This window comes from Triplophysa dalaica, chromosome 23, assembly GCF_015846415.1.
Source record: "Triplophysa dalaica isolate WHDGS20190420 chromosome 23, ASM1584641v1, whole genome shotgun sequence".
Lineage (NCBI taxonomy): Eukaryota > Metazoa > Chordata > Actinopteri > Cypriniformes > Nemacheilidae > Triplophysa > Triplophysa dalaica.
In genome coordinates, this window is record NC_079564.1 from 6,686,002 (window position 1) to 6,712,224 (window position 26,223).

At 38.8% G+C, this 26,223-nt stretch overlaps 1 protein-coding gene across 4 annotated transcripts in view; it reads left to right on the forward strand.

The window, feature by feature from the left end:
• arfgef1 (ADP-ribosylation factor guanine nucleotide-exchange factor 1 (brefeldin A-inhibited)) overlaps nt 1–26,223 on the forward strand; it is a 52,447-nt gene that overhangs the window by 21,972 nt on the left and 4,252 nt on the right. The window contains exons 3-37 of one of the 4 annotated variants that reach the window (XM_056737829.1): nt 1,624–1,780; nt 1,856–2,002; nt 2,918–3,097; nt 3,212–3,265; nt 5,100–5,367; nt 6,455–6,571; nt 7,033–7,223; nt 8,097–8,227; nt 8,991–9,225; nt 9,487–9,586; nt 9,940–10,079; nt 10,631–10,739; nt 15,118–15,319; nt 15,442–15,553; nt 16,525–16,730; nt 17,189–17,273; nt 17,469–17,634; nt 17,839–17,990; nt 18,065–18,193; nt 19,252–19,410; nt 19,512–19,656; nt 20,018–20,105; nt 20,189–20,229; nt 20,409–20,578; nt 20,738–20,889; nt 21,627–21,799; nt 21,948–22,108; nt 22,561–22,691; nt 23,218–23,347; nt 23,754–23,889; nt 24,063–24,201; nt 24,348–24,417; nt 24,536–24,656; nt 25,218–25,357; nt 25,886–26,054. In XM_056737829.1, the coding sequence (XP_056593807.1) occupies nt 1,624–1,780; nt 1,856–2,002; nt 2,918–3,097; nt 3,212–3,265; nt 5,100–5,367; nt 6,455–6,571; nt 7,033–7,223; nt 8,097–8,227; nt 8,991–9,225; nt 9,487–9,586; nt 9,940–10,079; nt 10,631–10,739; nt 15,118–15,319; nt 15,442–15,553; nt 16,525–16,730; nt 17,189–17,273; nt 17,469–17,634; nt 17,839–17,990; nt 18,065–18,193; nt 19,252–19,410; nt 19,512–19,656; nt 20,018–20,105; nt 20,189–20,229; nt 20,409–20,578; nt 20,738–20,889; nt 21,627–21,799; nt 21,948–22,108; nt 22,561–22,691; nt 23,218–23,347; nt 23,754–23,889; nt 24,063–24,201; nt 24,348–24,417; nt 24,536–24,656; nt 25,218–25,357; nt 25,886–26,054 (5,006 nt within the window). The remainder of the gene's footprint in view (nt 1–1,623; nt 1,781–1,855; nt 2,003–2,917; nt 3,098–3,211; nt 3,266–5,099; nt 5,368–6,454; nt 6,572–7,032; nt 7,224–8,096; nt 8,228–8,990; nt 9,226–9,486; nt 9,587–9,939; nt 10,080–10,630; nt 10,740–15,117; nt 15,320–15,441; nt 15,554–16,524; nt 16,731–17,188; nt 17,274–17,468; nt 17,635–17,838; nt 17,991–18,064; nt 18,194–19,251; nt 19,411–19,511; nt 19,657–20,017; nt 20,106–20,188; nt 20,230–20,408; nt 20,579–20,737; nt 20,890–21,626; nt 21,800–21,947; nt 22,109–22,560; nt 22,692–23,217; nt 23,348–23,753; nt 23,890–24,062; nt 24,202–24,347; nt 24,418–24,535; nt 24,657–25,217; nt 25,358–25,885; nt 26,055–26,223) is intronic. The other 3 variants (XM_056737831.1, XM_056737830.1, XM_056737832.1) reach the window with 3 other exon arrangements.

Consider the following 26,223-nt stretch of genomic DNA (forward strand, 5'->3'; position numbering starts at 1 on the left):
GTAGGCCTATTCCACAGGAAAACCGCAGACTTGGCAACCTTGATAATGTACCTTATAAAGTGTTTCAAGTTATTATTTAAGGATAAAGTAAGAGGGATATTGCCATGAAAAACCTATGTCACATGTTTACATACCCACAACAGTGAATAATAACATATCATTTACCAAATCTTTCTCGTTTGTCCTGAACCTGTTCACTGGAGTTCAGAAAATTATTTTATCAAAAAGATATTTTACTATTACAATACATGCACCGATGCTCAAGAAGGCAACATGATACATTAAAGGGATAGTTCACCCAACATTTCTGTCATCAATTACTAACTCTCTAGTTTTTCTTAATCTGTAAACATTTCAGATAAAGACGAGGCAATAGATATCCATGTTACATAAATTCACACTGAGGTCATTGCATTTGAATTGTATTTGAATTGTTACATTCAATTTGACACAAACTCAGGAATCTGGAAAAGTAGTACTTTTTTTAACTATAGATTTCTTTGTGGTTCTGCACCACGTAGTGACGCAAGAAACGTCTGTGCAACATCCTAAAGTTGTGTCCTGATCACAGACGTCTTTGTTGCACAGTGCATGTGCGTTTGCTTGTTATATAATGCTTTACATACTACTTCAATTTTGCCATTAGTCTTTGTATTAACTCTCCTGGCAGGTTCTGCCTTTTATAAGATATTTTGCATCTGAAAATGTCGAAGATGAACTCCAGGGAAAAAGATCCTAGGCCAAAATGCATGCTTGGTTAAATACAATGCCCTCCGGTCGTGTTTGGCGTGCTATTTTCACCATACGGTCATTTGGGAGACATTAATCCTTATTATGCAGCATACTACAAACAGGAAATTAAGATGCATCCGGGCGATTCTTTACTCACTCTCTTCTTCATTCTGTCCCTCTCGTGATCTGTTTGTCTTCATCATCACACTCCCTGTGTCCCAATGCAGTCATCATCTCTCGACTCGCTGAAAGAAATCGTAAAGCTCTTAGCTAAGGCACAGCATCCCCAGCGGTCAGCCTGACCTGGCACATCTCCAGCTCTGTTGATGCTGGTATTTCTTTCTGATCTACTGCCTTGATATAAAGTGAGAAATTGCAGCCTAGATCACATCCACTGCAGCGTGGCCATTTAAAAAAAGGCTTGAGGGCTCCCTCCATTTCTCAGAAGCAAAATATTTATATATTTATGATAGTCAACTTAGACCAGTGTAAGATTTTTACATGCCCTGGCAACGTTTACAATAGCTGGAGATTATATATATATATATGTGTATATATATATAGGTATAACGCAATGAAAGAAACATGGCAATTAATACTGGTCCTTCTTGATGTACAGCATATTGATGTGGGCTTCATACATTAGTTCAGTTCTAGAATGATGGTGACAGCTTTATATTCATAAACACACTTTTGCTGAAAACTAATGACATATACCGTGATTTATGATTATAAATCCATTCAAACATATGCTTTCGGGACTTCCAGAAATCAATGATGCAATTTCAATAAATCTTCCCCTTTGTCAGCCAGTGAAAGTTTCTTACACTGGCCCCGGGGTCATCTCATTTTTCCAAAGAATTTAACTTGATCATGTATTTTGTTTTGCAGCCCACCACCTGGTGATAACAAGTCCAGCTCCAGCACTTTACCACCAATCAAATCCAAGACCAGCTTCGTCGAAGCAGACCAGTACTTCCTGCCGTTTGAGTTGGCCTGTCAGTCAAAATGTCCTCGCATTGTCATCACCGCCTTAGACTGTTTACAGGTCAGTGTCTCACAATGTCAGTATGCTTCTCGTGAGATTGGTGAGATGTAACGTGCAGCGTTTATGGTTGTGCAGAAACTCATAGCATATGGTCATCTGACGGGCAGCGCTCCAGACACCACCATCCCGGGGAAGAAGCTCATCGACAGGATCATAGAAACAATATGCGGCTGTTTCCAGGGGCCGCAGACTGATGAAGGCGTCCAGTTGCAAATTATAAAGGTCAGATAGTTTTTACGTTTTTGCCTTAGGTTCGTGTCGTAAGCACAGAAGTTTTATATTTATTGGTTTTATATTAAGAGATGTTCAGAGAACAGTGTTTTAGAAATTTGAGGTTAAGGTCAGTGGTATTAAATATAAAATAATGAATTAAATATAAAATAATCAAAAATAATATTTAATAATAATTATGTATTTATTTTCTATACTCTGGAGATCATCTATATGTCTTTCCGACAATAGCTATAGCCTATATAATCAAAAAGGTGCCTTTTTCATCAGAAGAATTGCCACTTTAGGCATTTTGATCAAATACATGTATATTACAAGAAGTTAAAATACACTACTTGTTATAAAGACAGAAGTTATTTTCTTAAATGAATACATGGAAGACTTTAAACTCAGTTTCAAGTGATTATTCAATTTAATTGTTGAATTAGAATCACAAGATCATAGAACATAAATTATGGTCATATATAAAGTCCATTAAAATGATTGCAATATTTGTGCCTTGTTAACGCAATGCTCTTACCACTGAGCTACTGGAAAGATATATGAAACCCTCAAATGAAGTAATATAGAGAGCAAATAATAAACATGTACATCTAAAAGCATGTCAGTTTATCTGCCTAGTGTGGAACTCACCTGACCTGTACAGCTCACATTTCCATACCAACATTTGACTAAGCTATTGTTTTCCAATCTCATTTTGGAATGTGGAGTGGTAGGAAAGCCATGACTCCTGAAGGCTGCCTGGGCTCTTTCATGTTGATCTTAATCTCTGAACTTTAAAAGATTCCAACAGCTAAAGTTGTAAATAATAACACTGTTTGGCTACATTCTTAAGATTTATCAGTTATGGTTTCATTCCCTCTGTGCTAATGTTAGCATTTATCTGTCCTTGTCTGGCCCCGACAGGCCTTGCTTACGGCCGTGACCTCCCAGCACATCGAGATCCATGAAGGCACGGTGCTACAGGCTGTGAGAACGTGTTACAACATCTATCTGGCCAGTAAAAACCTCATCAACCAGACCACAGCAAAAGCAACCCTCACCCAAATGCTGAATGTGATTTTCGCCCGCATGGAAAACCAAGCAGTGAGTGCATTTGTTACTTCTCCTCTGGTAATACAGGGAAATGACGTCTTGATCTAACATCTCTTCTTTCTCTTTGGTTAATGCCTCTCCTCCTACCACCCCCTCAAAATATAGCTTACAAATCACAAGATCAGTTGGTCTTTGGCATCCAGAAAGCGTGATCGTCAGGTAAAGAGTGAGAGGATTGACTTGACATGTGCTTGATCTTGGTTTTTTCTGGTTTGTGTACATCAGCATCATCCGTCACTCCTGCTCTCTGTATCTCTCTTTCTCTTTCGGATGCCTCACTCTGATCTGCTTGCCTTGGCTTCATTGCGTTTTTGCCTGCAGTCCATGAATAATTTGTTCTTGTCATCTGTCTTTACCATGTTTATGTGTTGTAAAGGAGTGTGTTTGAAATAGTTTTCTCTCAGCTATTGTGTGGGCTTGTTTACATCTCTCACAGGGGGGATGTGTTATTAAGTTATGCCTCAAGCATTTAAAGGCTTTAAGTCAAATCTCAATGGTATAAAGGTCAAGTCTTTAAATGTTAAGTCTAATTCAAGTCTTAAGTGTTTAAAGACAAAGTCAAGATTAAGGGGTTTAAGAGCCAATTCTAAGTCAAATTTTCAAATGCAGAGTCTAAGTCAAGTCTCAAGTCTTCAAAGCCAGATTGTTTATCCAGGCCAGGTCGAAGTCAAGTCTCAGGTGTTTATTGGCAGAGTGTAAGTCAAGCCTTAAGTATTTAAAAGTGTGGTCTAAGTAAAGTCCCAGTTTCCAAAAGGTGGAGTCAAAGTCAATTCTCAATTGTTTAAAGGTGGAGTCAAAGTCAAGTCTAAGTCATGTGTTTAAGGGGCAAATCCAAGTCATGTCTCAAGTCAAGTCAATATCTCCAAAAACATGCATGCTTATTTAAGCTTAGATAAACTTATCTTGGCTCTGTACACTGTAGTAGGCTTTGTGAGACATGTTTTTGTTGCTCTTATGATGTTGTCCTAATGTTTGACCCTATTGCTTACATTGTTAACCCAACTTGTAAGTCGCTTTGGATAAAAGCGTCTGCTAAATGATTAAATGTAAATGTAGATGCAGAGTCTAAATATTTGAAGGTGTGGTTTAAGTCATGTCTCAAGTCTTTAAAGGTGAAGTGGAAACCAAGTCTCAGTTTTCAAAAGGTGGAGTCTAAAGGAAATCTCAAGTCTTTAGAGGTTGAGTCTAAATCTTAAGTGTTTCTAAGCCGTGTCTAGGTCAAGCTATTGGAAAAAAGATGGGACACCTGTATTAAATGTCCTTCAGATGGTCTGTGTCATTTCACATTGATTTCAGGCAAACCGGAGATGATCAGAAAAGTGTTGTGCACCTACAGTATATATCTTGTACTTGGTTATGATCACATGACCCAAAACTAATGTTAATACCAGGTGTAATTGGACAAATGCGTCCTAACGTGTGGTTTAGAAAGCTGGATGTAAATGAAGACAGCGAAATGAAGTTTTGATATTTCGTGGTAGTGACACTGATCAAAATATTCTTCCGATACTCACGGCTTAAAGTCTAGACATAATGTGACACATTCTGACACAGCCAAAGCCATTACGTGTAACTAAGCAGCTATAAAATATTGAAAATGAGACTTTGTTTTACCAGAGTAGACTGGGCAAATGATATAATATGCTAAGCTGTTGTGGCTATTCGAAAAAAGCATACCCTTTTTTACCCTGTTTTACCTTCACTTTGGCTCAGGCCAGATTGTCATTCCAGGTGCATGTTATCAAACCACCATCTGTCTCTGTCCACATACATCATCTACACATGCAACAGATGCTAAAAGAAACTGGTCTTGTGTTACCCTTTTGCTTTAAAGAGAAACATGTTTTTCTAAATGCAATCGTTTACCTTCGGCTAAGAGATGTTGACGTTCAACTTGGCTTTAGGCTTCCAGACGCCCAGGAGAACATGTCTAAGCTTGTAAATGCCCTAATACATGTTTAAAGTCACATGACCTTGTGTGTGTGTGTTTCAGCTCCAGGAAGCCAAGCAGTTGGAGAGAGAGAGACACAGGCAGCATTCTCCTATCAGCCAGCAGGAGCCAGAATCTCCTGGACAGCGGCACGTTAACAAACCGCCCAAAGGCCTGCCCGCGGAGGCCAACGGGGGTCCGGGTCACCAGGGCGGCAAGGCAGAGCAAGGCTCCCCTCCTTACGAAAGCCCAGAGACAGAAAACGGCAGTGATTATGGTCTGGCGGAGAACGAGCAGACCGAGGCGGATCAAGCCACTGCGGCTGCACAAAGTAAAATTTGCAATAACATTTACACATAGAATGCTAAAAGTGTCATTTGTAATTTCATTTAAAGGTTGGAAGAGTCTACATGACTTTTAAAATCTGAACAGATTTAAAAAAACTAGACATCACACTAGCAGACTTTTTGAAAGTTTGAAGAGAACGTAACATCACGAGACCTTTCATTTTGCTTTAATGCATAACACTGTTAACAATTAAATATTAAATACACAATTTCTGTTGGTTGAAGCGAATTCAGATCACAGTCTCTCTATTAAGCACCAAACAATAACAAAGCTTCCCTGTAGTCTCTGCCTCTTTGTGAATAAGCAGAGCCAAATCTGTGTTGCATTTTTGCATTAGGTGATTTTACGTGTGTCCCTACATTTTTGCTTGCGCTTCTAAAAATATCAGTCATGGGCTACAGTGCTCCTAGTAAAAGAAGTTAGACTGGAGCCCTGCAAAATCTGAACAAAAGTCTCGTAGTGTATTCCAGGTTCAAAACCTGTATATGAATTTCTTCTGTGAAACACGACAGAGGATATTTTGTGAAAAGTCTGTATTAAAAAATCAATGGGGACCCATGTTGTTTGGTTGACAACATTCTTCAGAATATCTTCTTTTATGTTCAGCAGTAGTAAGAAAGTCATACAGTTGTAGGATGACACGAGGGTTAGTAAATGATGAGAAAATTATCACTTTTTAAGAGAACTGTCTACTAAAAAATGTACCGCCTGAATACACTTTAATCACTTCAGTTTCAAATGTCTGCCGAACGCGTAAACGATTCATAGTCATTATTAGTTAATCATGTATTCAGGCTCCACATCTGAAGAAAATGACATCCTTTAACGGTACGGTACTATTGTGTCAGAATTCCTTAGTCTCATGCATGTTTAATAGCATTGCTTTCCATCAACAGATCATTCACCATGGAATCCTCTTTAAAAACACTTATTGAAGTTAAATTGGGAAACCGATAAGAAGGAATTAATTGTGACAGCACAGTGGTAGCCTAGAGGAGGAAGCAGGCCTGTCACACCTTGAATGAGTGACTAGACTGAAATAGATGCTTAAATGCTGTCTGTGTCTTAAGGTGAAGCTGAGCACACCACAGAAGTCACTGAGGAAGGGGAAAGCCCGAACTATGAAGAGAAAGCTCATGAGATTGTACAGAGCATTTTAAAGGAAGTCATAAACACAGTAGCTGGAGGTGAGTTGTGTCCTTCCTCTTATGAAAGCCATGAAGAAATCATTAACCAAACCGATTATTCGCTCAGTCTTGTGTTGTTTGTCATCCGTATGCTGTAACTTGTTTACTGAAACAGAAAAGTAGATATTCATAGAAATATAGATTTTTTTAATAAATCGTAAGGTAGTCAAAGTGGTTTATTCACTGTATCCTGATCTTAGATGTGTATGATAGCTCTAGAATTATTTTGAATTATTCTTTGGAAATATCTACTTTTGTTAACACAAAGAATACCAGCATTTACCTTTGGAATGATGTAAGGCCAAGTAAAAACTGACAGACTAGTATTTTTGGTTAACTCTTCTTTGAAGGAAGTAACTTTTTATGTTGTTCAATATGCAGGTTAATGTTTCTTGGGTTTTGGTAGTATATTCTGAAATATATTCTGGACCCTGTCTGAATCCTGTTTATCTAACACTCAGATGTTAAGGAAAGCAGAGAGGGCGAGGCAGATCCAGTTGAGGGGATTCCAAACTCGCTGGAAGAGGAGGGAGGGTTGGGCTGCGACAATGAAAATATTCACGCCAACGGCATCCCTGGAACGCCCATCTCTGCGAGCTTCACTCCGTCCTTGCCCGATGACAGAATGTCTGTCTCCTCCAATGACACTCAGGTAACAGTTTAGGCAGCCAGTAAAGTGACAGTTCACCCGAAATTACTCCCTCGAGTTGTTACAAATCTGTATACATTTCTTTGATGAACACAGAGAAAGATATTTGGTAAGAATGCTAGTAACCAAACAGTTCTGGGCCACCATTGACCACCATTGTAGGACAAATGACAATGGATGTCTTAAGTCCCCCAGAACTGTTTGGTTACTAGCATTCTTCCAAATATCTTCATTGTGTTCAACAGAACAAAGACATTTAGAAAGCAGTTTTTCCAACTCGAGGGTGAGTAGAATAATGACAGATTGTTCATTTTTGGGTGAACTGTTTCTTTAATATTGTGTGCATCATTCTGCACTTAGAATTTCTGCCGGATGTAGTAGACCATCAAGTAATTTGGGAGATACTAATGTCTTAAGCAGCACATGTCTTAATTTTGTGCAGTTTATCAAACAGTAGGGGGTGGTTTCCCAGACAGGGATCATTTTAAACCTAAGGACTAGGTTCAAGTTAAATGAGGACATTTTAGTAGTTTTTTACAAACATGTCTTACATTTTACATTACTTGTGTGCATTTTGAGACAACACAATGGGACTGATGTATTTTAATGAATGTCAGTGCAAATTGTTTTCAGTCTGGACAACTCTAAAATGTATTTTAGTAGGACTAGTATATTCCCTGTCCGGGAAACCGCCCCTCGATGTAAGCATTTAAACGAATTACTTATTTAACAATGCATAGAATAGCTGCATAACAGAACTTAATGGGAATTTTATGACATGTTGATTTTTTTAAGGTTATTGTGCATTATGTGCTATACATCTACATACACAGTTTCATTTTCCCTTGAAGAATAACATGAAGATTTGCCCCGCAGGAATCTTCCACCACTGGGTCAGCGCCAGGTGCAAAGTTCTCTCATATCCTCCAGAAGGACGCCTTCCTGGTATTCCGTTCACTTTGCAAGCTCTCGATGAAGCCGATTTCAGACGGTCCCCCTGATCCAAAGTAAGATGTCCTGACAAGGCAAAATTGACCTCCCACAAAAACAATCATTTATCAAGCTTTCCTATTGTTCCTCAAATGGCATCCATAGTTCTGATTTCAGGATCTGATGGAGTTTTGTAGTCTCTCTTGATATTTTAAGGTGAGATCTGTGGTTGTAGATATTTTTGAGCCGGTGCGATGATATTGGATCACTGCCCATTGATCAATGTCTGGGTTGGTCTGGTACTTTCAGCCATTGTCCTTTAACAGGCCAATAGATGTGTCAGAGCGCGAGAGGAATGTTCCTCCCTGTCACTTGTTTAGAAAAGAAAGACATTCATTGTGTTATCTTCAGAGGCAGCGAGGTGGGCTAGCTTGTGTCATTGATTACTTTTTGCCAATGGCATTGAGGTCTGTCCAGTTCAGCTCCTGGACTTGCTAGGCAAGCACCCTTGGTATTATTGCTCATATTTGGGGTTTCGAATTTGAACAAACTAGTGGTATCTGAGTAAAGCATTAAAGTAATACCAAATAAGTGGGTTCAATTTTCAGTACTTTTGGATTTTGAATAATGTTTTTAGTTATAATGTAAATTAGTATATTTGTTTAAATATTCCTTATTATGTAGTTTATGGAGCTTCCATAGTATTTTACAATTTTGTATTGATATCTGTCTTGCACAGGTCAATGTAAAAAATAATTATATAAACATTCTTGCCCACACAAAAGTTTTTTTGCCCATATGTATGCATGAACAGATCTCTTTCTTGACACTTCTTGGCAGATCCCACGAGCTAAGGTCCAAGGTCCTGTCGCTCCAGCTCCTCCTCTCCATCCTTCAGAATGCCGGGCCTATATTCAAGACCAATGAGATGTTCATCAACGCCATCAAGCAGTACTTGTGTGTGGCACTGTCCAAAAACGGCGTTTCCTCCGTCCCTGAAGTGTTCGAGCTCTCTCTGTCCATCTTCCTCACCCTCCTGTCCAACTTCAAGACACATCTCAAGATGCAGATCGAGGTGCCTGAGCTCAGATTCTCATGAGTCATAATGTACTGTTCACCCAACCCTGATAAGCGTTGATTTATGAGCCGTGGTTTATTCTGCCTCAGTCTTTTTGTGTCTACAGAAACCTCATTCTAGCAATGTGTGCATTTATTGTGTTGTGTTGTAATATTTCTTGAATCTGTCAAATCGCTTCTGGTGTCTGCACTCTTGTTGTGATGTTGTTAAGGTCTCTGTACTAACTTTGAGGCTTGTTGTTTTTATCTTTCTCCTCAGGTCTTTTTCAAAGAGATTTTCCTGTATATTCTAGAGACGTCCACAAGCTCATACGACCACAAATGGATGGTCATTCAAACTCTTACTAGAATATGTGCTGGTATGAATGTTCTTTACCTGACTTCGAAACACCATTAAGCTTTCATTTTAAAAGGATATGTCATCCAAATATAAAAATCGTCTTCCAAAACCTGTATATGAGTCTTTCTTCTGTGGTACACAAAATAATATATTGTGAGAAATTTCTCAGTGATTTTGTGTCCGTACCAATGAACGTCAATGGAGACCAAAGTTGATTGATTACAAACATTCTTCAAAATATCTTCATTTGTGTTCCGCAGAAAAAAGAAAGTGATTAAATGCTTTAAAAACGTTCCTTTTTCTGTTTCTCTGTACTGAATAATTGTATTGTTTCTTTTATTGTTTATTTATGTATATGTTGTTTTCTCACAGATGCACAGGGTGTGGTAGATATCTATGTGAATTATGATTGTGACCTGAATGCTGCTAATATATTCGAGAGGCTGGTGAACGACCTCTCAAAGATTGCACAAGGACGAGGAGGCCATGAATTGGGTACAACCCCGCTTCAGGTGAATAACTTCAATTGGTTTTAGTTTAAATCAACACCTCAAAGCTGCAGTCTGTAACTCTTGTCTCTATATCGGCATCTCTGTTTTAAGCATGAAATCGAAGATTACGTTATGTACTCATTTTTACATCAATTTCATCAATCAAAAGATGTCAAACTGACGTTTGATATAAAATCATACCCGGCAGCTCAACTTATAAATTGTTATTATAAATGTACTGTTGTGAATTGGGGCAAAGCAAGGAAACATCGATTTTGATGTACTTGCTTAACAATTGACTTCATTTTTTATCATAAGAATAACGTAGCTTTACAGGTATAGTTCACTTTAAGTAAATCATTGTCACAATTGATGTGTCATTTAAAATTTGAGAAACATTCTTTTTGTCCTTTTGGTACCTGACTGTCTCCGCACACAATATTCTTGATTTTTTATCAAAAAGTATTTAATGTATAAAACGTATTTAAAATATGAAACTGAATAAGTCGTGACGTATTGCTTCTTGCTTTATTATTGCTTTAGTATTGAGCTGATCTCATGATTTCCCTCAGGAGCTGACCTTAAGAAAAAAAGGCCTGGAGTGTCTGGTGTCCATCCTCAAATGTATGGTCGAGTGGAGCAAAGACCAGTATGTCAACCCCAATTCTCAGACCAGTCTCGGTAAGACCAACCTTAAAAATATGTAAAAACTGCCCACCCACTACATTTCCATATAATACCAACAGAACCGTGTTTAGCGTCTCTATACTCCTAAGCTTTCAATCCGAGCAGCTCCACATCAAATTCCAGGTTATAGCCTTGACTACTTCCTGAAAGACTGTCCTCAGAGTACATTTACTCGCCTTCCCAGTAGCTTCTGGCGTGTGCAGAACCAACCGGATAAACAGTAGCTTTTGAGGACAGCGCGTTAGGAGTCCTCGGCTTCAGAGAGAGGCAGGAAATGTTATTCGGCATGATGGCTGCGCCGTCCTTTCATCTTAATCAAACAGCCCTTAGGCAGTTATTTGTCACCTTGGCGTTGCCTGAAATCATGCAGGCAGACTATAGGCTACTGGAACGAAGCTTCTAGGCTGAGTTGGGAACTGTGTCCTTCCTCCTTGGAACTGAAGGGATTTTTGTCTAATCAGGTTTGGAGGAAAAGGAGCTCTGATGCTCAATGGGTACTCATTTGTTGCCTCAAGCTCACCTCAGGCTTAATTTTTTAGCCAGATATCAGGGATTTAAAATATATTTACTCATTTGTATAAAGTATATTCAGATAGTTCATAAATAAACCGTACCATGTATCTTATGTGACTGCAAAACATTAAGAAATCAAACTGTTTGTGTTTATTTTTAACCAAGTTTGCATTCAGCTTTGAGCAACGTTCCTCTTAAAAAACAAATGATCAATGTAATATTTGCTACAATTATTATTACTAGTGTAAAATCATAATACATTATTATGAGATGTCTTTTTTGTCACTGATGGATAGTACCACATTAGTAATAGCAATGAACAAAGGTATTTCTGCAGAAACTGCATGTACATTTTAATAAGTAATAGCTTTCATCTACATAAAAGCTACTATTATGGTCCAGCATCAGTCTGGAAGGCCACATCCGACTGTATCATGTCCGTCTGGGCCGTTCTTTACATGCATTATCACTAAATGAGGCTTTCACATCCCTTTGTATTCACATAATGCTGTTTGTTCTTTTCTCTTAATGACCACACATCAAAGGGAGAGCAGGTAACAGCAGTTTGTTACAGTAGTAACGTTAGAATCGATTGCATTAGTTTGTATTGCATAAAGTAGATTTTGATTCTTTAGTAGTGCTTTGTGACGTGGCTCTCTTTTGTATATCAGACAGCATCTTCTTGTAGCTGGTAGTGCATTGTGTTTGCATAGGTTGCAAATGTCAAAGGTTTGAATCCCAGGAAACGTATAATATTTGGATTAAAGAAGTTTTTTCCAGCAGCTACTGGATTGTTATCTTTCAGAGTGAGGAAACTATGTCTCTGAAACGAGGAAGTGACCCGACAGCTAAGGTTACAGAGATGGCAGGTCACTGAATCTTTTACAGTGTTTCCAATGTGTAATCAGACCCTTCTGACTGGAACCCTTCCACATACACAAACCACATGCTTGTTTTGCTCAAACCGACTTCAGATCCGTTGTCACGTGTATTCATGTCAGGTCCTCCGGTCGACAGTGCTCTGTTTTTGTTATATGACTCGACCGAAGCCAAAAAGTCTTCATTATAGAAGTGTTGTGTTGGGCACTCATATGGGGAACTGAGCCAGAGAAAGACTCCATACGCCAATACATATATTTTACCCAGTTGGACTCCAATTAATCATGCTGCAACTGCGAGATGCTGGGGCCTGTGGTTTTCACAAGCTGGGCTCATCTTTGGCTTTTTCCGTTTTTTGAGGATGCATCTCAGTCTCTTTTTGATTGGTTACGAAACCTGTAGCATATTTAGGATTCAATTTGCATTTGTTGATGGATCTGTGTAATCTAATCTAATGTTGTGTAAATAGCAGGAGGTACAGTAGGGCTGTCATAGTATACTGGTATTGACAATACAGTGCTATTAAAAACCGAGATTATTAATTCCATGTTAAATTTACACATTTGAAAATATTGTAAATAATTTCGCACTAAACTTCTGGTGTTAAGAGCCACAATGGTTTCAAACTCTCTCTCTCTCTCTCTCTCTCTCCCTCCCTGCTCTTCTTTTGAGTGATTCATTGGCCATAAAAAGAGAAAGCGCGAAATAAATGAAATTAAAGATGAATTTAGCCAACAGTATTATTTTAAAACTACAGTCATATTACATAGTACATTTACGTGCAATCCCTTGGGATTGAACCCATGACCTCGGCGTTGTTAGCGCCATGCTCTAACCCCTGAGCAACAGGATAGTACCGCCACGAGAAATATTCCAGCCACGATAACCGTGTGGTGAACCAGAGATGGGCACTCAAGTTAGTAACTCGGACTCGAGTCGCATTTTAAAAGACTTCAGACTCGACCTGAAATGACTTCAGACTTGACTCAATATTTTTGTAGATTGTGAATGTGGCTTTTTCTTAGTGAGTTCTTAGTGAGTGCACTTTGTAATGTATATTTGATTAATGTAACGTCAATCAGCATGCATACAGTAGTACAATTTTATGATTACTTAAATCAACTGGAATATTTTCTGATAAAGCGTGACTGGCGTCATCTTGCGTCTCACTTAGCGACTGTTTACCCTGGTTTCATATGTTTACTCTATATAAAACAACTTTGCCAATAGGACTTTTTGAGTATGAGAATTTCTCAGACTCTTGCTGAAAGACTTCAGACTTGACTCAGACTCCGGTTTAAAGACTTCAGACTTGACTCAGACTCCGCCTTAAAGACTTTAGATTTGACTCAGACTCTATCTTAAAGACTTCAGACTTGACTCAGACTTTAGCAGAAAGACTTCAGACTTGACTCTGACTCTAGCTGAAAGATTTCAGACTTGACTCTGACTCTAGCTGAAAGACTTCAGACTTGACTGGGACTCTAGCTGAAAGACTTCAGACTTGTCTCAGACTCTAGCTGAAAGACTTCAGACTTGTCTCAGACTCTAGCTGAAAGACTTCAGACTTGACTCGGACTCTAGCTGAAAGACTTCAGACTTGACTCGGACTCTAGCTGAAAGACTTCAGACTTGACTCGGACTCTAGCTGAAAGACTTCAGACTTGACTCGGACTCTAGCTGAAAGACTTCAGACTTGACTCGGACTCTAGCTGAAAGACTTCAGACTTGACTAAGACTCTAGCTGAAAGACTTCAGACTTGACTCGGACTCTAGCTGAAAGACTTCAGACTTGACTCGGACTCTAGCTGAAAGACTTCAGACTTGACTCGGACTCTAGCTGAAAGACTTCAGACTTGACTAAGACTCTAGCTGAAAGACTTCAGACTTGACTCGGACTCTAGCTGAAAGACTTCAGACTTGACTCGGACTCTAGCTGAAAGACTTCAGACTTGACTAAGACTCTAGCTGAAAGACTTCAGACTTGACTCGGACTCAAGCTGAAAGACTTCAGACTTGACTAAGACTCTAGCTGAAAGACTTCAGACTTGACTCGGACTCAAGCTGAAAGACTTCAGACTTGACTCGGACTCTAGCTGAAAGACTTCAGACTTGACTAAGACTCTAGCTGAAAGACTTCAGACTTGACTCGGACTCTAGCTGAAAGACTTCAGACTTGACTCGGACTCTAGCTGAAAGACTTCAGACTTGAGTCTGACTCTAGCTGAAAGACTTCAGACTTGACTCGGACTCTAGCTGAAAGACTTCAGACTTGACTCGGACTCTAGCTGAAAGACTTCAGACTTGACTCTGATTCTAGCTGAAAGACTTCAGACTTGACTCAGACTTTAGCAGAAAGACTTCAGACTTGACTCGGACTCTAGCTGAAAGACTTCAGACTTGACTCAGACTTTAGCAGAAAGACTTCAGACTTGTCTCAGACTCTTGCTGAAAGACTTCAGACTTGACTCGGACTCTAGCTGAAAGACTTCAGACTTGACTCAGACTTTAGCAGAAAGACTTCAGACTTGTCTCAGACTCTTGCTGAAAGACTTCAGACTTGACTCTGATTCTAGCTGAAAGACTTCAGACTTTAGCAGAAAGACTTCAGACTTGACTCGGACTCTAGCTGAAAGACATCTGACTTGTCTCAGACTCTAGCTGAAAGACTTCAGACTTGTCTCAGACTAGCTGAAAGACATCAGACTTGACTCGGACTCTAGCTGAAAGACATCAGACTTGACTCGGACTCTAGCTGAAAGACTTGTGAACATCTCATTTGTTTATAATTCACATTACATTACAAAGTGTAATATGAATGCACAGATAGCTGAACAAACTCATTTTTGGTAAGTATTTCCATAATTTGCTGTCTATCATTCACTTAAAAACACAAGTTGTGAGTTGTTTGCCTTGTCAAAAAGTTTTTTTAGTTATTTTCCATTCCATCATTGTATAATTTTCATTCTCTCTCCATCAGGCCAAGAGAAGCCTTTAGACCAGGAGAGCAATGAGTCGAAGCATCCAGAAACCATTAACCGCTATGGAAGCATAAACTCTCTGGACTCCACCGCCTCATCGGGCATCGGGAGCTACAGCACCCAGATGTCAGGAACAGACAACCCTGAACAGTTTGAGGTTCTCAAACAACAGAAGGAGATCATTGAGCAGGGGATTGACCTGTAAGCCACCCACATGCACTCTATTACTAATAAAATCACATTTAATAGAATCTGAGTATTTACAAAATGTTGAATGTGAGTTTCTGACTGTCTGTTGATGTTCTGGATGCATAATTGAACAGGTTTAACAAAAAACCAAAGAGGGGCATTCAGTACCTGCAGGAGCAGGGAATGCTGGGAACAACGCCTGAAGATATCGCTCAGTTTTTACATCAAGAGGAGAGACTTGACTCTGTAAGACGTTATTTTTTATATTAACCAGCCTGATCTAACAGGAACTCGAAGTGGTGGCCATTTTGTATGAATTTGTACGAAATGTAAGATTATTAAAAAAACAATAGCGAAGCCCCACCCTTAAACCTATCCCACCAATAAGGGCTGTTAAAGGATTCATTGCGATTAATCTCATCCAGAATGAAAATTTGTCTTTACATAATATATGTCTGTCTACTGTGCATACTAGTTTCGTATTTCTAAACACATACATGCATTTATTTAATAAAAATAAAAAAATAAAAATATTATTTAAATTGGTGATAATTATATGTAAATATTTCCTAAAACCCAATACATGTATGTGTTTATAAATAGAAAATGAATATGCACAGAACACAGACATATATTTTGTAAACACAAACCGTTATTCTGGATGTGATTAATCGTTTGATAGCCCTACCCATCGAAATGTACGAATGGCAAATTTATGCAAATTAGCCACTTCATAAAATTATTGTAATTGTTAAAACCTGTGCCTGAGAAATTCTCACATAAAAATTTGTGTGGTGTGATAATGTCAGTCTATGCAGCTGCAGGTCTTGAAACAGTTCTGAAAAACAAAACTAAGATATTACGATGCTTCAGCCAAGTGTTGCCAAACTTCCACTTATAGATGATTTGCTCCTTCAGTGTGATGAATTGGCAACTCAAAAGCTCATTTCCAGCAGTAATGGCTAAAGAAAGCTCCTTATATATGCCCTAAAATTACAGCTCTTCAGCAGAACAGTCATAATATGCATGGCATACTTTCATTTCCCAGCTGAAAATATTTTTTGCTTCCTGAATGAAATCTCCAGTCTAGTATAATGCAAAAACACCCCTCTCTCAATTTTGTTAAAGAATGCTTGTTTATTTTGCTATTGGAGTTATAAAACCAACTCACGCAATCAATATCTGACTCATTGACCCTTAAATATCCACCTCGACAGATCCAAGTTGGAGAGTTTCTCGGTGACAACGATCGCATCAATAAAGAAGTCATGTATGCCTACGTGGACCAAATGGACTTCCAGGGCAAGGACTTTGTGCCGGCTCTGCGCGTGTTTCTCGAGGGCTTTCGTCTGCCTGGGGAAGCCCAGAAAATCGATCGGCTGATGGAGAAGTTTGCTGCTAGATATTTAGAATGTAACCAAGGGTGAGTGCCACCAAAATAAGGGATGAAACAATATTATCGATATCGTGTTATCGCAATAGCAAATTGTCTCAACATTATCGTGGTCACATGACTGTATGAAACAATAGGTCTTCCGGGTCTTACATAGAGAATGTTAGAAAAAATAATAGACGTTACCTTTTGGCAATTATTTTATTTTATAAAAGAGATTTTTATAATTTGATTTGACCCTTTTCATACTAAAACTCATACCTCTAAGCAACAGTAATGATTGGAGGATAAAGAAAAGAGGATGCTTAAGGCACGTTTTTTCCCCAAGTCATCTATTGTTGTTTGAATATTGCAATAAATATTGTACCGCAGACTTTATATCGAGGTATAATCATACAGTGAGATTCTGATATTGTTACATACCAGTCATAATAGATTAACCCGTTGCATTAATTGACCGTGATTCGTCTCTTCCTGTCTCTCCGCAGACAAACGCTGTTCGCAAGTGCCGACACGGCTTACGTCCTGGCGTATTCAATCATCATGTTGACTACAGATCTTCACAGTCCACAGGTTAGTGCACCAACTCTGATTCTTTCTGCGAATGCATTTCGTTATCATTTCTCAGTCCATGAATGTTAATGTGATGTTGGAGCTGAAAACAGTTTTGCATTAAGTCTTCAGATGTGAGTGGAATAGGGTGATGGATGTCTTTAAAAAGAAAACAAGAGAAGCACTACTGATCTGACAGTTTACTTTATCTTCCAGGTGAAAAATAAAATGACGAAAGAGCAATACATCAAGATGAACCGTGGTATCAACGACAGTAAAGATTTACCCGAGGAGTATCTGTCTGCCATTTACGACGAGATCGCAGGGAAGAAAATATCCATGAAGGAGACAAAGGAAATACCTCTTAAGTCAAATAAGCAAAGTGAGTGATGTTATGCGATAAAAATGTAAAACATTGTAAACCAATGAGCTTTCGCTGTGGGCGGGGCTTAGAAGCCAATGTCCTGTCACTCCATCCAAGAACACAGTTTTTTTTGTTTAAATACTAAGTTGAGTTTTATTGTATTATGTGAAGAATGTGATGTTTTGAGGATTGGGCTGTTATAACTCAATGACTTTGAATCAGATGTGGCCAGTGAGAAGCAGAGGAAACTTCTGTATAACGTTGAGATGGAGCAGATGGCGAAGACAGCCAAGGCTCTAATGGAGGCTGTGAGTCACGTTCAGGCCCCGTTTACCAGCGCCACCCACCTTGAACACGTCAGACCCATGTTTAAGGTATTTATTCTGTTTGCATGAAAATTCACACCTGATATCATGAGTGGATTTCTGATTTCTTGATCTTCGTACAGCTGGCTTGGACGCCATTCCTGGCTGCATTTAGTGTGGGTCTTCAGGACTGTGATGATACTGAAGTGGCTTCTCTGTGTCTGGAGGGAATCCGCTGTGCTATCAGAATAGCTTGCATCTTCAGCATTCAGGTAATTTCACACATTGAATAATGGGGGATGAGAGAGTGCCGAGACTTGCATACTGTTTGTTTAAATTTTGCTTATGATATTAGTTCCTGTCTGGAATGTTAGTAGTTGGTTTTTGATCTGCTATATTGTAAAGCTTAAAAGAGACAGTTCACATATAAAAAATTCTGTCATTTATTCATCCCCATGTCGCTCAAAACATTTTTCAGACATTTTCTTCTGTTGAACACAAAATAAGATATTTTGAAAAATGTGGATTGTCCTCATACATTGGAAGTCAATGGTGGCTGTGCAATGAGAGACTTTTAATTTTGTGTAGAAAACCCTGAAATATTAGTAAATGCTTACATTGTGATCTATTTTTGATAATTTTAGTAATTTAATTTTTTACTAATATTAATCGACTTTGCCCCTTTTTAAAAAATCTATCTGGTAAGACATTATTTATTGGGCAAAATATTATTTTTTGTAAAATTATTTATAATGTAAAATATTATGAAATAAGTGATTGTAACTTTAAGTAAGTATCATAATGTTATTTTAAAAGTATGCACATTAGCTTCAAACGTGTGACACACATCGTTGAGATTTTATCGAAAGTTTGAAAACAATTCTTAAGATGGCTGGCATATATGCATATTCAGACATTAAATACAAAACAAACTTCTTGATCCTTTAACAAAGAAATATTGCTTCACTAATATTGCCAATTCCAGCAATTCATGAATATTAATAGTAGAAATCAAAAAAATGAAAATTTAAAGATAAATAATAAAGAAATAATAATAACTACTTTCTGTGACAACACTACATTGTTTGTCAAACACCAGTACACTTATGCACTGTGACACACAGTCTAATATGAAGAGTTTATTTGCAAAAACACATCCTTTTATTAAATGATCATGTTTTTTTGTGTGTTTAATTGTGTTAGTTAGCTGTGTTTCTTTGAGTTACTATTACTTAATCAAAACAACCCAACTGCAGTTTGATTAATATTAATTTGAATGCACAATAAAAGAAAACATGATTTAGAAAAATTTGCATTTTTGTTGTTCCAGTTGGAGCGAGATGCGTACGTACAGGCCCTGGCCCGCTTTACACTTCTCACAGCCAGCTCAGGCATCACCGAGATGAAGCAGAAGAACATCGACACCATCAAGACTCTTATAACAGTGGCCCACACTGATGGAAATTATCTAGGAAACTCCTGGCATGAGGTGAGCTCTCCGAACCCGGCCCACATGCCACTCATATCACTTTATTGTGATTGGCAGATAGATATTAACGGGAGATTTCACTCTCTATAATTGCTCTGCAGATCCTGAAGTGCATCAGTCAGCTGGAGTTGGCTCAGCTCATCGGGACGGGTGTGAAGGCGCGGTACATTTCAGGAACTGTGCGGGGGAAAGAAGGCTTCATCACTAGCACAAAGGAACAGACGTCTGATGAATATCTGGGCTTGGGTCAGTCATTCCCTCTTCGTAAATATCCTCAACAGTCAGCCACCATGTCCCTGTCTACCTTCTATGCAATACAAAAGGAGAAACTCTGCTCTTTTAACTGCTTCATGCAATTTCTAAAAGGACACAAATGCACCATAAGAGTACCATGATAGTTTTTTGAAACGTAGAATACATCAGTCATCTTTTTATTTCAATTTCATGAAAAGAGTGATCAGTACATTGCTTCTACACAAAATATTGGCTTGGAATGAGGGTGCTTTTATCCTTTAAATGTCATAGAAGATTATATCATTGTGTAGCAATGTATCAAATAAAGTTTGAATCTGTAAATATAATCTGACTTAGATTTTTCTCTCTGTAGGAGGAAATGTTGACCGTAAACAGATAGCAAGCATACAGGAATCTATCGGGGAGACCAGCTCGCAAAGTGTGGTAGTCGCTGTGGACAGGTACGATTGGTGTTGTTGTTTCTAATGTTAATAAATAAACTTATCAAGCTGGAATGTTACTTAATGTTGTGTTTTACCTGCAGGATATTTACAGGCTCCATCAGACTTGATGGAAATGCTATTGGTAAGAACTAGCCTTCTCTAAGAATTCTATGTTTACTGTATTTATATCAGGCAGAGGTTTTTCTCTAAATAGACTTCAATCTGTACATTTTATCTGAATGTTTGTTATCTTGGATTTAAACCCATGGCTTCTGTATTTTCCGTTCTGCGCTTTACCAGTTGACTGTTGTTGTGTTCCAGTTGACTTTGTTCGATGGCTATGTGCCGTATCAATGGACGAACTGGCCTCCCCTACACACCCTCGAATGTTCAGTCTGCAGAAGATTGTTGAGATATCCTACTACAACATGGGTCGCATCAGGCTCCAGTGGTCCAGAATATGGGAAGTCATAGGAGATCATTTTAACAGGGTGAGTCCGTGTATCTGTTCCTTTGGCTTTGTTAGATATCAGAGGAATCTACTGATGCTTTAAAATGTCACTCTACCTGTTTAAGGTTATTTATATTATGTTGTAGAAGTGCCAAAAAATGTTTTGCGCTGAACGTATCTCTTCACTCTCTTGGGACAGGTTGGTTGTAATCCCAATGAGGATGTTGCTATTTTTGCCGTGGATTCTCTCAGGCAGCTTTCCATGAAATTTCTAGAGAAGGGAGAGTTGGCCAATTTCAGATTCCAGAAGGATTTCCTCAGGCCATTTGAGCACATCATGAAAAAGAACAGGTGGACATTTCAACTTACACTTGGAGGAAGGTCGAATGTAATTAAATGAAGTTGGTCAGATTTTTCAGTTGGATGTCTTCTGACTTTATGTATTTGGTAAATGGGAATGCCTGTTTACACATTTTCCCCCAACATGGTTATTTACCGAAACTTTTTTAAGGGATAGTTCACCTAATAAAAGAAAATGTACTCATTTAATTACCCTCAAGTTTTTCCAAATCTGTATAAATGTCTTTGTTATGATGAACACAGAGAAAGATATTTGGATGAAAACTTGTAACCCCGCCGTTATTGACCACAATTGACTACCGTAGTAGAACAAATGCTTTATAAATATCTTTGTTCTGTTGAACACAAATTAAGATATTTTGGAGAATGTAGGACAGCAAACAGTTCTGGGGCACTTTTGACTACCATTGTCTTTTGTCCTACAATGGTAGTCAATGGTGGCCAAGAACTGTTTGGTTACAAGCATTCTTCCAAATATCTTTCTCTGTGTTCATCAGAACAAAGACATTTATACAGATTTGAAGAAAAAAAATTTGGGGGTGAACTGTCCCTACTAACAATTATGAGCAGCTTTGCAAGCTGTAGTTTTCTTCACTTTGGAATGAGAACAAAAAATAGAAAATGCCATCAAATGGAGCCTGAAACACATCAAACACACCATCATGACTGATGAAGAAAAATGAACTTGTGTCTGATTTGTGTCTTTATTCACTTGACTCTGTCCACAGATCTCCCACCATCAGAGACATGGTGGTCCGCTGTATAGCTCAGATGGTCAACTCTCAGGCTGGGAATATTAGATCGGGGTGGAAGAATATTTTCTCTGTGTTTCATCTTGCCGCCTCTGACCAGGATGAGAGTATAGTGGAGCTGGCCTTCCAGACAACCGGACACATTGTCAGTAAGTATGCATCTGCCAGCAGGTGGATGAAAAACCTTGGGTATTGAAAATCTGTACGACGTGAACATTAAAAACATAGCGATTCCCATAAATTAGTTTGATGTTGTGTCCATTCGCTTACCCACAATGCTCTCATCTCCCTTCACAGCGAATGTATTTGAGAAGCATTTCCCTGCGACCATCGACTCCTTCCAAGACGCTGTCAAATGTTTGTCTGAGTTTGCCTGCAACGCTTCCTTCCCCGACACCAGCATGGAGGCCATTCGTCTGATCCGCCACTGCGCCAAATACGTCTCCGACCGACCTCAGGTCAGTGTTATGGAGTACCCCCAACAGCAATTGAATTATAATCTGACCTCAGGTCAGGCTTTAGAAAGCCATTCGCTAAATGGATTGAGACCATGGTTTTAATAAGCAAACTCATTACCCGATGCTATAAAGGCCTTAAAGCTTTTGCTCATTAATAAGTAGATGCAAAACATAAACACTCTGTGAAGAGTGACCTGGGGCAGATTCCAGAGCTGCGTTTATGCATGTAACCGCTTCAGTCCCCTGGTTGATGTGTTTCTAAAGTGAGGATTAGCAAAAGCGCCCAACGGGAGACCTCTTCTGAGTCTCAATTAAGAGCATGAGGGTTGCCAGATTGAGTCGAACCTCCCTCTAATCCGTAAACACAGTTTAGCATGTGTGTTCATGTGCTTTTTGCAATGAGGAAATGTTCTTCATGGAGGTCTGTGTTGTGTTTTTTTTTATGGTGGCAGGCGTTTAAAGACTATACCAGTGATGATATGAACGTCGCACCGGAGGACCGGGTCTGGGTGAGAGGATGGTTCCCTATTCTCTTTGAGTTGTCGTGCATCATAAACAGGTGTAAACTGGACGTGCGGACCAGGTGAGTCAGAACCACAACATAAAGTTCTTGAAGTTTTTGCGCACTTGTATGGCGATTCTGTGTTTTAAACTGAACGGAAAAAAACACAAATGGTTGTACGAAGATCATGTCATGACTATAGAAATGTTAAACATATTAAAATATAGGGTTTTTGAAGGTTGTGTTCCACATTGTTAGAATCTCACCACACACCAGATGGATGCTGGGGTAGATTTTATTAACACGTTTCAATAGAGTTGCCATGTAACAGTTTAGCATTTGGGAGTTGTAAGTGTATTTCTGTCCTTAACTGGTTCGACTTATCCACTTGAGAAAGAACAATGAAATTTGTATGTAAAGAAATTCATTTTTAGGCACTTACGATTGTCTAAAAAACTTCCTGCTTTAAAGAATGAGTCAAGGTTTGAGAGAAATGTCCGGTCTATGTATAACTATATTATAACCTGCTATTAAAAAGTCAAATGTCACATTCATATAAAAAAAATATTTTTGCTGATTTTTTCTTTCTTTCTCTTTTGTTTGTCAGGGGTCTTACAGTGATGTTTGAGGTGATGAAGACTTACGGACACACCTATGAGAGACACTGGTGGCAGGATCTGTTCCGCATCGTCTTTAGGATCTTCGACAACATGAAGCTTCCGGAGCAACAGACTGAGGTGAGTCAACATAAAAAATACAAATTTCAGAAAATGAAATTGTATCAAATGTAGCGGCATCTAGTGGTGAGCTTGCAAACTGCAACCAACAGCTCCCTCCACCGCTCCTTTTCGAAGCACTACGGTGGCTGACACGAGACTAAGATGTTATCACATTTTCGCTTTTTTGCTGAAGGAGCGAACCTATTCACGAAATGCGCTTTATGCGCGATGTATAAAGATAGAAATAGCTCATTCTAAGGTAATAAGTATGTAATATTGCATTTCAGGTCCTCCAAAGGATTCAAAGTCTTTGTGTGTGTCCTTAAGCTTTCAAATGATCACATGATCACATGCTACTGAATTGCGTGTGTATTCTTGCTTTTTACTGGATCTGAATAATGTTCTGTTCTGTGTAACCCTGCAGAAAGCCGAGTGGATGACCACCACCTGTAATCACGCACTTTACGCCATCTGTGATGTCTTCACGCAGTACTTTGAGTCTCTCAATGATGTTCTGTTAGATAATATTCTGTCTCAGCTCTACTGGTGTGTGCAGCAAGGTGAGTAAAGCCACAATAAACCAGATTTGTATTTTTCCAATTCATATCTTTGATGTTATTTTTGTATCTGACAGTAACTGAAACTCAGAGCCAGTTCTTTCTTAAGCATATGTGAATGATGTCTCCAGGTCTTTGTGTCACTGTCTGTTTCCTCCTATCATTTTATCTCCCAGATAATGAACAGCTAGCCCGATCAGGAACTAACTGTCTTGAAAACGTGGTTATTCTTAATGGTGAGAAGTTTAACCCCGAAACCTGGGACAAGACCTGCAACTGCATGCTAGACATCTTCAAAACCACCATCCCACACACGTGAGTGTTCACATTTATTTATACGCATAACTTTTGATTTTAAATTGATTTTCACAAAACTGTAAAAAAGTTTTAAAAAAAATATGCAAAAGTAATTTGTTTCAAAGAATGACCCATCCGGCAACTCGGATCTCTGTTGTTTTCAGGCTGTTGACGTGGAGGCCGGCCGGTACTGAGGGAGATCATGTGACTCATCCAGACTCAGATAAACAGCTGGTATGCAAATAAGTATTCTTCACTGTGCGAGTGTCTGACACGTTTCATGCGGACGCTCTTCAGACGAGCATGAGCCTTTTTAATGCGATAGGATTAACTACGTTTCTGGTGTCTGCAGGACTCCATTTCCCAGAAGTCAGTGGATATTCAGACTCGCTCTGATGACCAGCAGTCCGTGAGCAGTGTGGAGAAAGCGCTGGCTGACAACCGCAGACAGAGTCAGTACAGCGTGGCTTTAGGCATGTATCAAGACAACCAGTCATGCAGATTTATTGTTATTTGTTACATGCTGGCTCATACCTGAATGGTCAGAAACTCAAAATAAACCTTGATCAGATCGTATTTTTTGTAAGCATCACATGTAGACACATTTGGGTCAACTGAAAAACCAAAAGGAAAAATATATTTAGTATATACGAGTATAATAAATATTTATTATTATTGTTTTAATTTAATAGTATTATTTATAATATTATTATTATATAAAAAATATCAGAAATGTATATGGTGGGGGTAGAAAAAAACTAAAATACTTTTTAAATATATTTTTTTCTGGTTCACCCCTTTTCAACATTTTTTTTCTTTTCGGCTTTCAATAATAAAAGTCTCAGCTTGTATAATCAAAACAAATTTTCATGAGGGGAAAATACACAAGAGTTCAACTTTTATCATCTCATTCCATATTGTGCCCGAAGAATGTTGAATGAACAGTCACACGCCTTAAATCTATGATGGAAATGTAGCTGCTGGCTCATTTGTTCTGTGATGTTTACCGTGCGTGTTGATGTTTAACTCTCCAGAAGGCCAGGAACAGCGTCTGTTTGCTGCTCTGCTCATAAAGTGTGTGGTCCAGCTGGAGCTCATTCAGACCATAGACAACATTGTGTTCTTTCCTGCGACCAGTAAGAAGGAGGATGCTGAGAACTTTGCTGCAGCACAGGTGCCTCTACAAACAGATTATACACTTAAAGGGATTGTGGACCCAAAAATGAAAACTCTGTCTTCATTTAGTTGTATCAAACCTGTAAACAAGAAGATATTTGGAAAAATGTTTTTAACTGTACCATTGTGGGGCACCATTGACTTCCATAGTAGGAAACGAAACTACAATGGTAGTCAATGGTGCCCCAAAACGGTTACTCTAAATATCTTCTTTTGTGTTTAACAGAACGAAGAAATGTATACAGATTTGAAACAACGTGAGAGTAAATGATGACAAAAAATTTTTTGGGGGGGTGAACTGTTCCTTCAATGCAAATTCTCATGCATTACTGTGAATGGGGACTGGAGCCTTAAGCTTCAAAATTGACATAAAAGCACCAAAAAGTATTTATGAAGTAGTCTTGTGAGCTATATTTCAAGTCTTATGAACAAATCCAATAGCTTTGCTTAAAAAAATCTAACTTGTTATAAATAAATGTTTTGGGTGCTCCGTTTCTTTAGACTTATGATGTGTGCGTTCTTACAGAGAGATGCTTTTGATGCCGACGTGCACGTGGATACTCAGGACCAAGGAATGTATCGCTACCTGACCTCAGAACAGCTCTTTAAACTGCTTGACTGCTTGCTGGAGTCACATCGCTTCGCAAAGGCCTTCAACTCTAGTAATGAACAGAGGACAGCGCTGTGGAAGGCTGGTCAGTACTCTCATTTCAAATGTCGAAACGTCATCATGTGTATTTCATGTTGGAAACTCGAGACGCAAAAAATACATCCATTGTTATGACTTTATTTTGCCACCACATAGATCAAGTCCTGTTATCAGATAGATGCACCCGTGTGGCCCAATGGAAAGTCTGTGTCACT